The sequence below is a fragment of the Osmerus eperlanus genome, chromosome 22, assembly GCF_963692335.1.
Source record: "Osmerus eperlanus chromosome 22, fOsmEpe2.1, whole genome shotgun sequence".
Classification (NCBI taxonomy): Eukaryota; Metazoa; Chordata; class Actinopteri; order Osmeriformes; family Osmeridae; genus Osmerus; species Osmerus eperlanus.
Window position 1 is genome coordinate 1,489,672 of NC_085039.1, and position 15,122 is coordinate 1,504,793.

Here is a 15,122-nt window from a genome sequence, read left to right on the forward strand (position 1 = left end):
TCCTAAAAGGGAGTTAGATTGACTAACTAAAGTTTGGGAGGAAGATAGCGCACCAAGACTCCCCCTCCACTCTAATCAACGAACTCGCATCAGCCTAGCGAAGCACGGAAGAATGCAACCAAACTCCCCGTTTCAATTACGAGGTCTGTATAAAGTGTCTTCCGTTGCTCTGGTCCTTGTGCTAGCATGTTGTTGTTCCCCTCCTGCCCTTCCCCCTTCTCTGCTTCTCCCTGTCATCTAAACAGGCTCCCCAGGGATCCCATGGAGCTGCTGCTGGGCTGTGACCCATGAGGACTCTCTGCTGCTGGGCTGTGACCCATGAGGACTCTCTGCTGCTGGGCTGTGACCCATGAGGACTCTCCGCCACACCCCGAGTCCATACCCGGTAACTATACATGCACCATCCACATCACCTCCATCACCATTATTTGCATCCCCTAATCACACCTTCATCCTCCCAGGACCCCAGGCCCGGCTCTGCTACCAGCCTCCTGCACCATCGGGCTCGGCTCTGCTACCAGCCTACACCAACCGCTCCAGGCCCGCCTCTGCTACCAGCCTCCACAACACTACATTAGGCTCGGCTCTGCTACCAGCCTCAGGCTCGGCTCTGCTACCAGCCTCCTGCACCATCAGGCTCGGCTCTGCTACCATCCCTGCTTCAATAAAAGCTATCTATTCAATCTATGGTGTGATTACTGAACTCGTGAACCATCTTGTGGACCTTGATGACAATGCGAACATCAGTCCCTGATGCCTACCTAACTGTCTTGTGGTGCTCAGCTGATCCTGTTCCTCCCAGCCTTGTAGCTGACAACTGCCCAAACTGACAAACACTAATGGAGAATACTGCAAACACTACTGATTCACTTGCACAATTTTCCTTTGATCTCCATTTTATTTTCTAATTGTTTAGAGCCTATAGTCTGAACCTCTCTGTATCACTGAACGTCCTCTGGGGGAAGGGATTCCTCATTGAATAACTGCTCCCAACGCTTCTTACATTTTTTATCTCTGAGTTTTCCCTTGACATCCTTGTAGGTTTAGGCTGGTTATAGGTGGTGATCTATGGGCATCTGTGAAGCCCTGTGTGACAGGGCTATGCAAATACTAACAATTTAAAATTCTACACAGCGACGTAGTTGGTCGTATAGATAAAAAGCAGTGGTGTGGTGTAATGACTGGGACATGTCGTTGATTGATAGAATAGTTGATCCATCGTTTAAAAAAAACTGACATTGTGTCAGAGCATGTATTCCCAGACTTTTTCACATGCAAATCCCACATGCTTTAAAAAATCATACCTGCTTGAGGCCTTCTTGTTATGCCCCTCCCACTCGTGTTTGCGGTGCAGGAAGCCCTCTAGCTGGGATGTGGGTGAGTCTTGGTTCTTGGTGGGCAGAGTTGACGACTGGCTGCCCTTGGCCCTCCTCCCGGAGGTGGGGGAGGGAATGGGGCTTGGGTCCTTGGAGTTTTGCTCTGCAACACCATTTACCATTTCACCATCCACTCCGTCCTGAGAGGGGATGGAAATAAAAAGAAGAGTGGTCTATTCTGGTGACGGCTATGGAATGCTGAAAAGTCATTTGACATTGTAGCAGGTTCTCTTTACTGGCTTAAATCTTATATGATATCTGAAAGATTTTGGAACCAGAGCATTACCATGTACTTCTGTAGTTCTATTAATTTGAAGAGTATCAACATAAAAGTAGATTTTAGATGATATGGGCACCATATATGAAACTAGTCACCGTTCAGTCACCTGGCTCACAGCTGGAATACACCCTCCTGCTGGTGCCAGGGATCGCTTATAGATGCATAGTAACATATATGCATGTTTTTTTCAAAGACTATTTGTCTGGGTTACGTCGAAAGGTGGCCAGTTAAAATTAATGGTTAATTAATGTTATTAACAGTGCAGTAGGTGCTAATAGTAAATAATGGGATGACACATCTGAGATGAGCTTATAACTACTAACAGACCTAACCCCTCAAAAGTAATTACCTGGATTCTGTGTGATTGTGAATGTATTTCATTACCGAAAACTGACATATACAATATTTCTCAGATACATATTAGGGAGTCAGAAAGATAAACATCATCATTGTCATGGAGTGTTGGCTGACAGTTTTATGACGACCAAAGAATGTGAATGTGCCGGTCTGGTGCTATGAGGTTTACAGCAGTGACTTACTCGTGGGGAGTCCTGGTCTGATGGCAGTCCATTAGTAATCGGCTCCTCTTCCCTGAGAAAGAAAAAGAGAGAATCAACAAAGTCAAACTGGATGATAATCCATACATCAAATGGCTCACATATGCATATACCCATATACCCAATGGCTCATATATGCATGTATACCCATTGATGCAATGCCCCAAAACCCCTCCGTCTTCAAAAGATATAGACACACTTTTACAGACATGTGGGACACACTAAGACAGGATATCTTGCCTGTGCAGTAGGAGGTTAGACTCCTGGACAGGCTCTGGGGTGGGGGGCTTCCTCCTTTTTTCTTCTTCCTCTTGCAATCTTCTTACTTCCAATAACTCCAACTGTCAGAAGACACAGCGTGCTCTTAATCCCACTTCATGGAAACCACCTGATCCCACATTGCTACTGTACCGTTTGTTACCGTCAGTTAGTTTGTTTTGTGCAAGGTAGGTATCATTGTTGACAATATAACTATAGAAAAATAGCTATTTCATAAAAACTATAGAACTATGGCACTGTAGAAAACCTATATGTGTGGCGGCCTGGGGTAACCCTTCACATGGTGGAAATTTACCCCAAAATGGTGGGTATTATGCATATTTGGAAACTACAAACTCTTCTGAATACAAATCTGTTTAAATCACTCAGATATCTTTATCACAGCTGAAGTTACATAATTTTAAAGTTGACCTGTGTCAAAAAGTGATAAAGGAGAAAACTGCATTCAAAGATTCCACTCCGTTTCATTCTAGTTTACTGTGGCGAATATGGAAAGGAAATCCTTTTGTTTGTAATCACGTTGTCAATGTAAAAATGTAAATGTCAGTTTAACTATAGGCTACATTAATAACTTCTCAGCAAGTAATTTTTAAGTTTAACAGCCTGACTTAATTGATCAGTTGTTTGGGGCTGCTGCAGCACTGAAAAGAGCAGGCAAACTGAGCATTTGATTTGACATGGCTTGAAAATCTTGCTAGCTGACATGTCCAAAAATCGTTGAAATTAACTGTTTTTCATCAGTAATCATATACTTTTTGTACATTACAATGAAGTTTAGGGTGCTAACTATACAAAACATAAAAAATCTAAATTTTGACAGAAAACGATTTTCAATCTTTTATGGCTTATAGCCAACAATGAGCGGTCGCGACATCCGACGGGTTTCCACAAGCGGCCACACATATCATAGAAATTGAGTAAATAGAGCTCTATTTTGGAAGAACAAAAAAAACGAATAACAACATAGTGGACATCATGGAGCTTGTGGGGGGACATTGCAGCTCAGAAACAGCCTCTTAGATTCATCCTATTCTTCAGTGGGCCTCACCGTTGTCAGACGCTCCAGTGCGGAGAAGCGCTCCTCCCAAGTGGCAGCCGACTTCTCGAACGCTTCGTGCCTCTTGATCAGTTTCTCCACGTCATCCACACTCTGGCCCATCTCTCGACCAGACAGGTAGGGCTCCTGACCTAGTAGCCAGGCCTCAGCCACGCCCGCGTCCCTTGAAAACTGGTGAACCTCCAAAACTAGAGATGGGGTGGTAAGGGGGTGATGACAAGGGTCACGTTTTCATCCATGTTACTATGATACACTATTTCACCCATCTACTCGGTACACCCCAAAATAAATGAGACTTTTAAATTTAGAGTTTTAATGTTACAAAAACATTTAAAGAACACTGTAATGAAGAGCAGTGATGAGATGCCTGTGGGGAGTGTTATATGTTTTTAACATGTTACATGTTATATGTTTTTTAAGGGCATTTTACGTTTTAAAATGCATGACTAAATCTGGGAAACCAACCACTATACCCAATGCTCTTACCTCAGGCTTTAGCAAAGGATGAGTGATTAAGAGAAAAGGTGTCAGAATGGTTTAAGCACACATAAGCCCAAAAGCTCCTCACAAGGTCAAGCTCTCCATACAGGAGACAAAAGGTCAAGCCTTTCCTCTTCACTGGATTGCAAATGTATGTCATCTCATGCATATTGTCAGCTAATGATGATTAGCCTTGAAGATTGTGTAGTAATATATGTAATAAGTACATGGAAAATGCTTTATATGATCGCAAGTCCCATGACTCATAAGGCTATGATGGAAAACATGAAAATGAATAACCAATAGAATAAAATGAAACGTAAATCGTACTCAGTCTTAACCATTCCCATCGGTCCTCCCACTTGTCAATCATGTCTTTCCTCTTGTCCGTCAGCTGTAGTAACTTATCTTTTATCTAAACAGGGAAGAAACACGTCTCATATGATGTTCTCTTTTTGGGAAATAATGTATTTTTGTTTATCGTATTGAAATAATAGTGCCACCCACCTCTTCTGATGCATAGTGCTTTCTGGCCAACAAAGACTTGCCCAACTCGATGCAGGCAGTGAAGCTATCATTGCGGGCATCAATCTCTGCCTTTATGCCCTGGTGGTTGTTCATCAACAATTCCACAGATGACACGTCCCTGTGTAAAACATAAGGCGAGTACACACACTTTCATTTGGATCTCCTCTCCCAACACACCGACTTTCTTCAACACAGCTTCATTTGTTACGCCAACAATTCCGACATGTCTACGGTGTGTTTGTAAATGCTTTGAGTTCCAGATGTTTTATTTGTTCCAGTTTCATATTTTGGTCAAACTTTCTCTAAATAACATCTATAACTTCTAGGCCCAGTTTCCCAGACATGGATTAAGTCTAGTTCCTAAAAACCTTTTCAATGGAGATCTTCATTGAAATTTTCTCTTACTTTAGGACTAGGCTTGATCCATGTCTGGAAAACTGGGCCCTAATGTTAACACTCGAAAGCCGAGTTGGGCCCTACTGTTCACACCTTGGGTTTTCTTGGGCCTCGATTAGACGGATGACGTCCTCCATCCACAACATGAGGTCGCGCACCATGCTGAAGAAGCGGAATTTGTCGCCCGTGTCCAGGAGACGGACCCTGCGGCCGTCGCACGCCTCCAACAGGCTCTTCCACGCCTCCAGCACCTCGCACTCCCGCCTCTGGATATCGTCTGCCTTGTCACCGGCATAGGCCGACTGGAGACGGACCGCATCTTCCTGCAGCTGCCTTACCTAAAGGATCAAAGGTTCAAAGCTCTGAGATGTTTTTCGATGGGAGAGTTGCTTAAACAACTGCTGCATTACAGTACATTTATTTACAGTAGTTATTGATTTAAAGAGAGTAGACTTCGCACAGACATACTACAGGACCACAGCTTTCATAAAACAATGGCACTTCCTACCTAACTCAGCCTTCTATCTCAATGGAAACATGAAAACAGGAGCCAAATTCCATCTATGTTTACACATACTCGGCTAATGAAGCCGATCCTGATTCTGAAATGGCCCAACGTTATATGACGGAACGCACCTGTGTTCCGAGGGCTTGGATGTCGTGCTCAAAGGTGGTGTGCATCCTCTGCAGGGTCTCCACTGTGTTTTGGTCCCGGCCCACCTCTTCCGGAAGTTTATTCTGCTTGTCCAGGATGCGTCCGAGGATCTCCTTGGCATCGTGGTAGAACTTGTGCAGCTCGTAGGAGGCGGCGAGGATCTGTGTGCGAGTGTCGATCAGCTCCAGCAGGTCGGCCCATGCCTCGTTCAGGCCGTCCTTCCACTCGGCCACCGTGGCGGCGTCTGTGTGACCAGCGTTGATCAGCTCGTCTGCCAGGCGGTTGACGGCATCCACGCGCTCCTGGCCGATGTTGCCAGTGTCACGGGCGAACTCCCTGAAACGCTCCTGGAGCATCTGTGACCGGGGCGAAGAGAGGAGAAGGAGGTGCTTGAGGAAATGTCGGAACCTATCCCTTGAGTGTTCAAACAGGGGTGCGTTCAAGAGAGCAAATAAGGAACAGTGAGGCCACACTCACAGTGACGTGCTCGTAGTCCTGTCCCAGCTCGTGAGAGCCAGCCACCACCTCCCGCTCTGCAATCCACTGTTCCAGATCGTCCACCTCACGGTTCAGCTGGAAGAGGCGGAATCTCTCGTCCAGTTTCCCCCTCCTCTCCTCCGATAGGTCCTTCAGCCCGGCATACAGTTTATCCACCTGGGACTGGCGCATACCTATTCTCTCACTGCGTACAGAATTAGAAATATGGTCAGAATCTGAATGCCAAAATCCTTCCGAGATATCAATACTGCCTCAGATCCTTGTTGGGTGAGTAGATGAAGATGAGCTGGCACTGTTCTCTGAATCTAAATGTTGTGTTTTTATTTTGTTAAGTATATCCATCTATCAGTGTGGATCTTCACAAAAGGGGATTGAAAATACACATACATTAACACTGTACCAACTCCCACTGCAAACACCTTAGAAAGCTGGATCCGAGCCACACTATACAGTATAATTAACCAGCAAAGTCAGAACCATGCAGAGAAGTGACAAGCCTGTAGGCGGCGCTATACTGCCATTCATAATGGTTTCTGTCATGAATAAAGATTATAATGAAGGTAGGTCAGAATGGTTCTAGCACGCATGTCCAGTGGTCATCTGTCTATCGGACCATCGAGTGGGCTCTAACTGACCTCTCTGGGTGGCCATCAGCCACCAGGCCTCTGCTTGTCTTGGAGAGCTGGTGGACGGTTTCAGCGTAGTCCTCCGCAGACTGCTCCACAATCTGGTGTTTCTTTAGCATGCCCACCGAACTCTGCTCGTCCTAAGACAAAAGAAAAAGGGGATGGTCGTTCAACATTCAACTTAGATATGAGACGATGAGCCATTTACTAGTACTGTATAGATATTAAAACATGTATATTTGGGCGCCCCGTAGCCCAATTGGTAGGGCACGTAACATATGGGCTGAGGCCCACACGCAGTGGCCCGGGATTGATTCCGGCTCAGGCCATTTCTGTATGTCTTCCTCTCTCTCTTTCCCATACATTTCCTGTCTATTTCTAACTGCGTCTGTCCAATAAAGTCATAAAAAGGCCCAAAATATATATTGAACAAAACAAATATACAATATTCCCCACATAAACTCACTTAAATATCATTGAATAAGTGGATGTGTCGATGTTAACACCACCGTACCTTGGCCTTTTCCTCAGACATCATATACAGCTCCTGCTCGCTCATCCAAGCCTCCGCCTCGGCCGCATCAAAGTAGTACTGCTGAGCATTGTGGGCTTCCTCCAGACGGGCGTGGCGCTTGCCTGTCTCCACGATGACCAGGCTCCACAGCTGTTGCAGGTCGGCCAGGCGCTGGCGGATCGCCTCCACGTTGGGGCCGTCCTCCGTCAGGAGGCTCTGGCTCCTCTCAAAAATGTCGTCGCAGCGAGGCTGATGACCCTGGATTTCCTTCTGTAAGGTCTGTGGGGAAAACACAAGGAACAGAGGGTGAGTAAACATGGTACTCACAAACGTACATCTTTGCATTTAATAGTATTTTATTTCAGCAGTCGAATTGATACAACTTTGATTCCGTAAATTAAACGGACACAGATTAGACACAGATTAGACAAAGGTGAGGATACATTTGCTTAAATGTGAAAATGCACACTGGAGTCTCTTACTTGGTTTTTCTTAATAAGCAGTTGAACGGTCTGTAAATTGTTGCCATGATCTGTCGAAGTTGCAATTGGCATTCTCTCTTGGACCCACAGCTGGAAGAAGCAATGTGATGTTTCAAATGACTTCACCTCATTCTTATCTTTCAATATCCACTAAACTAACTTAAGAAACTAGTTCGAAACTACAATTGAGTAAAGGAAGACTTTTCAGGTAAAAAATCAAGGGCCCCTCACAATCTCATCCTCCACGTCCCGGTTGAACTGGTGGATCTCACGAGACGCCACCAGGAAGTTCTTCCTCTTGGACAGCGGATCCAGCAGCTCCTGGAACTTCTTCTCAACCACCTGCCTGTGGCCGTCCACCTCATCCGTGTCCCTCCCCTCCTGGCTGAGGGCCTGCACCTGGCTCTGGAGCTCCACCACCTCCCTCTGTCGGACTTCAACCTGCTTCTCCAACATCTGGAGGACAAGAGGAAGCAAAATATGAGTATGGGACATTGTGTGATTATCACTAATTCAAAACTGTCTAATAATAAAGATATACTCAAAAATACGCACTCAGATACAAATATCAAGTACACTGCTCTCATGGTCTGAAAGTCCCTTTCAGTTTCTCTGTCTACTGTATGTGTGTGTTCATGAGTGGGTCATTTTATGGCTCACTTGTGGGTCACTTGTTTTTTTATGTATAATTTGAGAATTCCCTTGTGGTGATTTACAGGTGATAAACTAGGACAATATGTGCTCTATTAGCAGGGTGCGGTTACACAGTCTTTTGTATCAGTTAAATAAATTAAATATAAATATGTAAACCTCCCACAAATCAGGGATTTGAGGGACTGGTGTGCAGATAAGTCTCTTTTTGTTTTATCCAGTTGTTACATCTGTAATCTGCTGAACCTCTACAGCCCCCTCCTCCACTTTCCATCTAAACGGTACCTGCTGCTTCTTCAGCAGGATGTTGACGCTGGTAAGGTCTTTGCCGTAGTCGTCTGATTGGATTTGGCCCTCCAGGCCGCCCAGCCATTTGTCCAGGTCAGCACAGCTCTGGGTGAAGAGCTCCGCCTTGTTGGCATCAAACAGACATTGGGCCTTGGTCTGGGTGGTGGACTCCAGCTCCTCCCACATTTTGTGCAGAGCAGAGAGCTTTTCCTTCACCACAGCCTCGGTCTCTGGCTTTTCCAACACTAGCTGCAACCCATCCTGGAAGAAGATGGAAGGGAACAATGAATAAAGAAATGTGTCACAAGTTAATGTTACCTCCAGCCTCTTTCCTGGGATTAATCTCTGCTCTTCATCCATACAGTACAAACATGTGTGAACACCCCCATGGAATTCCTGCTTTTTCTTCCCCCTGAAAACTAGCAAGATCATGAAGAGGTTGAGCGTTTATATTACCTTCACCGGAGTTATATTCACCTAGATTCCAACCAAAGTGATTACACTTCTATCTACCTACTATCTTATTCATTTATATCATCAAGGCCTTTTCAACCTACCTTCTCAATCTTGTCAAGCCACTCCTTATTGGACTGCAGTTCAGCCATGAAGGCCTGGTGTTTAAGCCACTTGCTGTGGAGGTTCCTGGCCTCATCGTACGACATGTCTTGCGCTGTGAGCATCTTCTCATTAATCCATAGAAACAGCTGCACACACAGAAAGCAAGTTATTAAAATAATGCAAATATAATACACTATGTATATAAGTGTCACATGTTTTCCTCATATTTATGCATTAACAACTTACTAATGTCTTTCTTATCTAGGAACATTAACAAAATACATCAGACAAATAATATCCCAATATTAGCTGTATATTTTAAATTGACTGTGTGAAAGCTGTTTTGTGAATGTGAAGTTGCTGACCTCCTGACAGTCCTGCAGGAACTTCTGAAGGTCACGGTTGTCCTTCAGCTTCATCAGGAGCTCCACTGCTGCCTCACGATTCTTCTTATGCCTGAACACGGGAGAAAAGGTTACGTTTCCCCAATATGAAATGACTTGTCATGGCATGATAAGTGTATCTCGTCTGTATCAGAGGTGTAAAATAAAATTTTCAAATATCCTCAACCATTTCTTATTCGTGAATTCGCTTTCAACACCCATAGTATGAATTGTTTTGATCCAATGTTTGCAGCCAAATTTGAAGTTTGAAGAGGAGTTTACCTGTCATCAATAGAACTAGCCCTCTCCTGGATGCGCTCTGCGTTGATGTTTCCATCGCTCGCCAGTCTCCTGCCAGCCTCCACCACACCATTGATCTTCTCTTCATTGGCATCCATGGTTGTCATGAAGTCCTCTTGTTTTTTGATGGCCCCTTCGGCCCCATCCAAAGTTGTAGGCATTTCAGTGTGGGCCAACACATACTCCTAGAATTTGGATAGAGACAATTTGAGATACAGTCAGTCAGTGGCAAAACTAGGGAAAACATAATTTACAATGTAGCATGCAAAATCAACTACTAATGCAGCCTAAAAACATGTTCATGTTTTTCATTATGTATTTGACATTTGGTTTTGTTTGTATCTGTGTATACACACTTCAGCTATCAAGTACTGTGGGAACCAAAGTCGATAAGTGACTCAAATCACCTGGTTGTTGAGGAAGGCCTCTGCCTGCTTGGTGTCTCTGAGAAATAGCTGGTAGGCATGGGACTGGGACAGCAGGTTCTGCCGGTTCTCCCACATCTTGTGTAGTTCGTTCCAGCCCGTGTCCAGCGCTTGTAGCCTCTGTCTGAGGAACATATACTGGGCGTCCGTCTGGCCTTGGGTCACCATCTCCCCCATGTCCCGCATCTTCTGGTAATCCTCCTCGTAGTTGTGGATCTCGTTCTTGATGCCCTCGTGCTGCGCTAGAAGCTTCTCAGCTTCGGCAAGGGTGTTGGGCATGTCCTCTGAGGCGATGGCCGTTTGCGTGCGCGACAGCCAGGACTGGAAATCATCCAGCTCGCGGAGGAACTGCTGCAGCTTGCTGGCCTCACCGAGAGACTCCTCGCGGTTCTTCAAGGTGTTCTTCATCTCTTCCCACACGGCATTGATCTCTGCCAGGCGGCCCGTGATGGCCTTGGCCTGGTCTGGGTGCTCCTCGGCCAGACGCTCCGCCTCACCTCGCAAGTCTCCCAGCTTGTCTTCGATGGCGGCCAGGTCGCGCTCCATGCCTGTAAGCTTGCGCTGCAGCGCCATGACGCCTGTCAGGTCGTTCCCCAGCTCCTGAGTGGACTCGATGACCTTGGTCTTTTCACGGATCCAGGACTTTGTCTCATTGCACTCGAGGTGGTAGTTTTGCACGCCTAGCGCTGAATTGAGAGACTCCTTCTTTTGGTCCACCAGATCTCTGAACTGGCTCCATCTACAAAAGAAGATGTACTTAGATGCTAACCAATATCGCAATATCGCATTAAAAATAATCTTTCATGTTTTTTCTTATTTCTTTTATTTAAACTCGCTTTATTTTGGAACTATTAAATGTCTTATCATATTTAGCATCTTCTCTACTGTATGCTTGGATGTCAACAATCTTACAATCTGTATCATAGACAAATGTTATTGTGTGAAATAACAAAGGCCTCATCTGAAGCCTTGCTCTCAATTGCAGCTTGCCTATTGTTGAGCTTGTCTTGTTGAACTTTGATATCCTTCTCGCTTGGGTGGCCATTGTGCATCAGCTGCCTGGCAATCTGGTTGACCACAGCAACACGAGAGGCCTGGTTATTCATCTCTGGCTCAAGACTCTCAAACCTGGAAAAGGATGACCGAATGTTCACTGCTTCATACATTGAAAAAGGACTCAAACTAAAAATTATAACAATTGTTGTTGATGTTAAATAATGTTAGGTTAATCTTGTTCATAATCTTCATCATGTTCTATTTATGACAAAATTATTGTATGTACTACTGTACTTGTATGTAAAAAAATAAATAAAACATATTTGCCCAAGGGAGGCGCTGTGGCAATATATTTGGAATTGGGAATATCATTTAGCAATTTAGAATTTACATTTAGAATATCAATGAGGGTGTACAAATTACAATGTATACACTTTTACACAATTATTTGTGATTATGTAATGGGTCTCAGAGAAAAAAAAGGAAAGGTAATGGTGAAACACTGTACAATATATTGTATACTTTTTAAAATGGGGGTGTCTGTAATATACCTTGAGAATTTCAAAATACAAAATAGTATAATATCAGAATACAATACAGGAATATCAATCTATATCATTATTAGAGGTTGCCAACAAAGCCCATTAAACAAAGGAATTAGGCTCCTGTACAAACTCACAGATGTGTTTGGACCACATACCTGTGCTGAATAACTTCTAGGTCTTCCAGTTTCTCTGGTATCTCCATACTATTGAGCCACTGTTCCTTCTCGTCAATCCAAACCTCACAGGCGTCTGCCTCACTAAACATCTTGTACAGGGCCAGTGCATCCTGCAGGGCCTGCTTTCTAAGCCGAGTCAGCTCGGCCACTTCCTTGTAGCGCTCCTCAATGCCCGCCAAACGTCCCTTTACCTCCTCTGACTCTGCCTCGTCTTTAGGCAGGACGGCTGCTTGCTCATGGAGAGCATCGATGACAGGCCGGTAGCTGGCGACCTCGGCAGCCGCATCCTTGTGTTTCCTGACCAGTGCCTGGGTGGAGAACTCGTCATGCCCCACCTCGCCACTGGACACAATGCGCAGGGCGTCCAAGGTCCAGGCGTCCACGTCGTCCGCGTCTGCCTGGAACTGGTGCAGCGCCAGGGCCTCCTCCAGACGAGCCTTCCGCACTCCCGCGAGGGACTCCAGAGCCGCCCACTGCGCCTGCAAGTCGGCTATTCGCTCACGGATCTTGATGGCGCCGAAGTGGCCTGCCGTCGCCATGGCTTCACCCTCGGCGATAGTGTGCTGGAGGTGTCCGCAACGGCCGCTCATCTCGTCCTCCAGGGTGCGATGCTGGCTCAGCAGACGCAAAGCGCCTGTCAGGTCCTTCCCACGCTCGTATGAAGATAGGATCTGCTCCTTCTCACGGATCCAGCCTTCCTCCTCCGCCATCTCCCAGAAGAACTTCCAGAGGCGGCGGGATTCCTCAAGGCGAGCCCGGCGTTCTGCGGCCAGCTGGCTCAGCTCCTGGTAGCAGAACTCCATATGAGCCACCCGGTCTCGGATCACCTGTGGGTCACAGGGCTTGTAGCCTGGAGAGGAGAGATATGGTCAGTTCCCATAGTATCACCAACCTTACACTGTCTTGCACATGCGGTTTGCTTTTTTGAGTCTACTTAGGTTTAGTTATGAGTTAATTGTCTCATTTCAATATGGACACACGTTTTCTGACAATGAATTAAGCGTTCAACCTGCATCTTAAAATATATGGTACAATGAAAGCTGGCAAGTCTTATATTTGTATAGAATGTAAAAAAATATTTCTTACTATCACCATCGATGGCAAACTTTTGAGCGGTAGCATTGACATTTTTTACTCTGTCAGCCTGGATGGCAATATCAGCCTCCACCAGAGCATGCTTTTGAAGAAGGTCCTCCACTCCCAGCAAATGTTTCCCATAGTCCTGAGAGAGCAGGAGCATCTGGGCGGAAATGACATGTTCAGATCATCGTCAACACTTCTTCAATGACAAGCACATTCTCAAATGACGCTTTGTGATGCATTTCTTTGTGCATATTGGTCTATCCCATTTAACCCTTGTGTTATCTTCGGGTCATTCTGACCCATCAGTCATTGTGACCCACCGTCGTATTGCGACAAATTTACCTCCTACAAAAACAAAGTGAAGCATTTTCTTTTAACTGTCGGGCTGTCTCAGACCCCCCACATTGCAATGGTTAAAAGAAAATAATTGTTATTTGTTTTTGTATTGGGTAAAATTGGGTAAACACAACGGTGGTTCGTTATGAACCTTTGGGTCATGTGACCCGAAGGCAGCACAAGGGTTAATGTACTGGTAAGCACTATAGAGGGTGGTAGATCTCTGTCATACCTGTCTGCTGTTTCATCCAGTCTCTATCTAGAGGGCCATATTTTTCATTCTATTCCTCATACTACGTTTCCAGCAATATGACATGAATGATATGAGATGTTACCTCCAGCCTCTGTCAAACCTTCACATTCCCATCTCTTAACCCTTGTGCTGCCTTCGGGTCACATGACCCAAAGGTTCATAACGAACCATCGTTGTGTTTACCCAATTTTACCCAATACAAAAACAAATAAAAATCATTTTCTTTTAACCTTCGCAATGTGGAGGGTCTGAGACAGCCCGACGGTTAAAAGAAAATGCTTCACTTTGTTTTTGTATGCGGTAAAGTTGTCACAATACGACGGTGGGTAACAATGACTGATGGGTCAGAATGACCCGAAGAGAACACAAGGGTTAAACCTCCACCCACCACCCTCTATCCCTACCTTCATCTCGTCCATCCAGTCCATGATGTGAAGCATCTCTTGGAAGACCCTCTGCAGGCCCAGGTTCATCTCCAGGCGCTGGCGTCTGGCCTTCAGCAGCTCCAGCAGGTACTCCCACAGACGGATCACGTTGTCCTTCCTGGCCGTGATGCGCTTGATGTCGTGGTAGTTCTCCGCCTCCAGCTCTCTGGCCACAGCCAGCACGGCCTGCACGCGCTCCTCATACGCTGCAATGTCTGTCTCGATGGCTTCGTGTTTCTTGGTTGCAGCTTCCACGGCCTGCAGGTCGAAGCCAAAGTTGTCCTGAGAGATGAGGTGAGGTAGAAACCGTGGATCAGTGTACACTTAATCGATGACAACATGTCAGTATGACAATATGTTGGATCAGCATTCACTGTGACAAAATCGTTGATTTCTGCTGTGCATACATCAAAATTCGTTAACTTTTTTCTTAGTCCTTTCAGTGTTTTGGGGCAACTGAAATGCTATTTCCTCTAAGGACAACAAATCTGAAACAATATACACAATTCTCAAAACAAAGATACGTGCAATAAATGTGACAAAAACAGTCTGCAACAATTTTTGACTGAAAGAAAGATGCTGTATATTGTTTGAATATGAATTAAATGTCAATAATTTCTTCCTCAGATGATTGTGTGTGTGTGTGTGTGTGTGTGTGAGTGTGTGTGTGTGTGTACCTGTGAAACAAGGCGTTGGTTCTCACTCAGCCAGGTCTCCCTCATGGCTGCCTTGCGGTCAAACCGTCGGGCCAGCTGTTCCAGTTTCTCCTGGCGAATCAGCTCTGTCCTCAGAGCCAACTCTCGCTCATGCTCCGCCTTTTCCAGTCGCTCCCAGGCCTGCAGATGATCCAGACATTAAACACATAATATCACGTCACACATCAAACATATCTTAAACATCCACAGGACTCTGAAAAGAAACAACATGCCATGATTAACACGATGGATCATACTATACATTATAGGTCTATTAAAG

At 45.4% G+C, this 15,122-nt stretch overlaps 1 protein-coding gene across 2 annotated transcripts in view; it reads right to left on the reverse strand.

The window, feature by feature from the left end:
* Positions 1 to 15,122, reverse strand: part of LOC134008487 (spectrin beta chain, non-erythrocytic 1-like) — a 54,058-nt gene that overhangs the window by 3,074 nt on the left and 35,862 nt on the right. Inside the window, exons 12-35 of one of the 2 annotated variants that reach the window (XM_062447883.1) lie at positions 14,825 to 14,983; positions 14,127 to 14,429; positions 13,137 to 13,290; positions 12,030 to 12,900; positions 11,324 to 11,461; positions 10,316 to 11,072; positions 9,891 to 10,093; positions 9,591 to 9,681; positions 9,225 to 9,371; positions 9,039 to 9,086; positions 8,665 to 8,928; positions 7,960 to 8,184; positions 7,729 to 7,818; positions 7,247 to 7,525; positions 6,742 to 6,872; positions 6,086 to 6,290; positions 5,590 to 5,964; positions 5,047 to 5,291; positions 4,537 to 4,675; positions 4,360 to 4,444; positions 3,541 to 3,737; positions 2,454 to 2,554; positions 2,196 to 2,247; positions 1,305 to 1,516 (exon numbers count right to left, since the gene is read on the reverse strand). In XM_062447883.1, coding sequence (XP_062303867.1) covers positions 1,305 to 1,516; positions 2,196 to 2,247; positions 2,454 to 2,554; positions 3,541 to 3,737; positions 4,360 to 4,444; positions 4,537 to 4,675; positions 5,047 to 5,291; positions 5,590 to 5,964; positions 6,086 to 6,290; positions 6,742 to 6,872; positions 7,247 to 7,525; positions 7,729 to 7,818; positions 7,960 to 8,184; positions 8,665 to 8,928; positions 9,039 to 9,086; positions 9,225 to 9,371; positions 9,591 to 9,681; positions 9,891 to 10,093; positions 10,316 to 11,072; positions 11,324 to 11,461; positions 12,030 to 12,900; positions 13,137 to 13,290; positions 14,127 to 14,429; positions 14,825 to 14,983 — 5,471 coding nt within the window. The remainder of the gene's footprint in view (positions 1 to 1,304; positions 1,517 to 2,195; positions 2,248 to 2,453; positions 2,555 to 3,540; positions 3,738 to 4,359; positions 4,445 to 4,536; positions 4,676 to 5,046; positions 5,292 to 5,589; positions 5,965 to 6,085; positions 6,291 to 6,741; positions 6,873 to 7,246; positions 7,526 to 7,728; positions 7,819 to 7,959; positions 8,185 to 8,664; positions 8,929 to 9,038; positions 9,087 to 9,224; positions 9,372 to 9,590; positions 9,682 to 9,890; positions 10,094 to 10,315; positions 11,073 to 11,323; positions 11,462 to 12,029; positions 12,901 to 13,136; positions 13,291 to 14,126; positions 14,430 to 14,824; positions 14,984 to 15,122) is intronic. The other variant, XM_062447884.1, reaches the window with a different exon arrangement.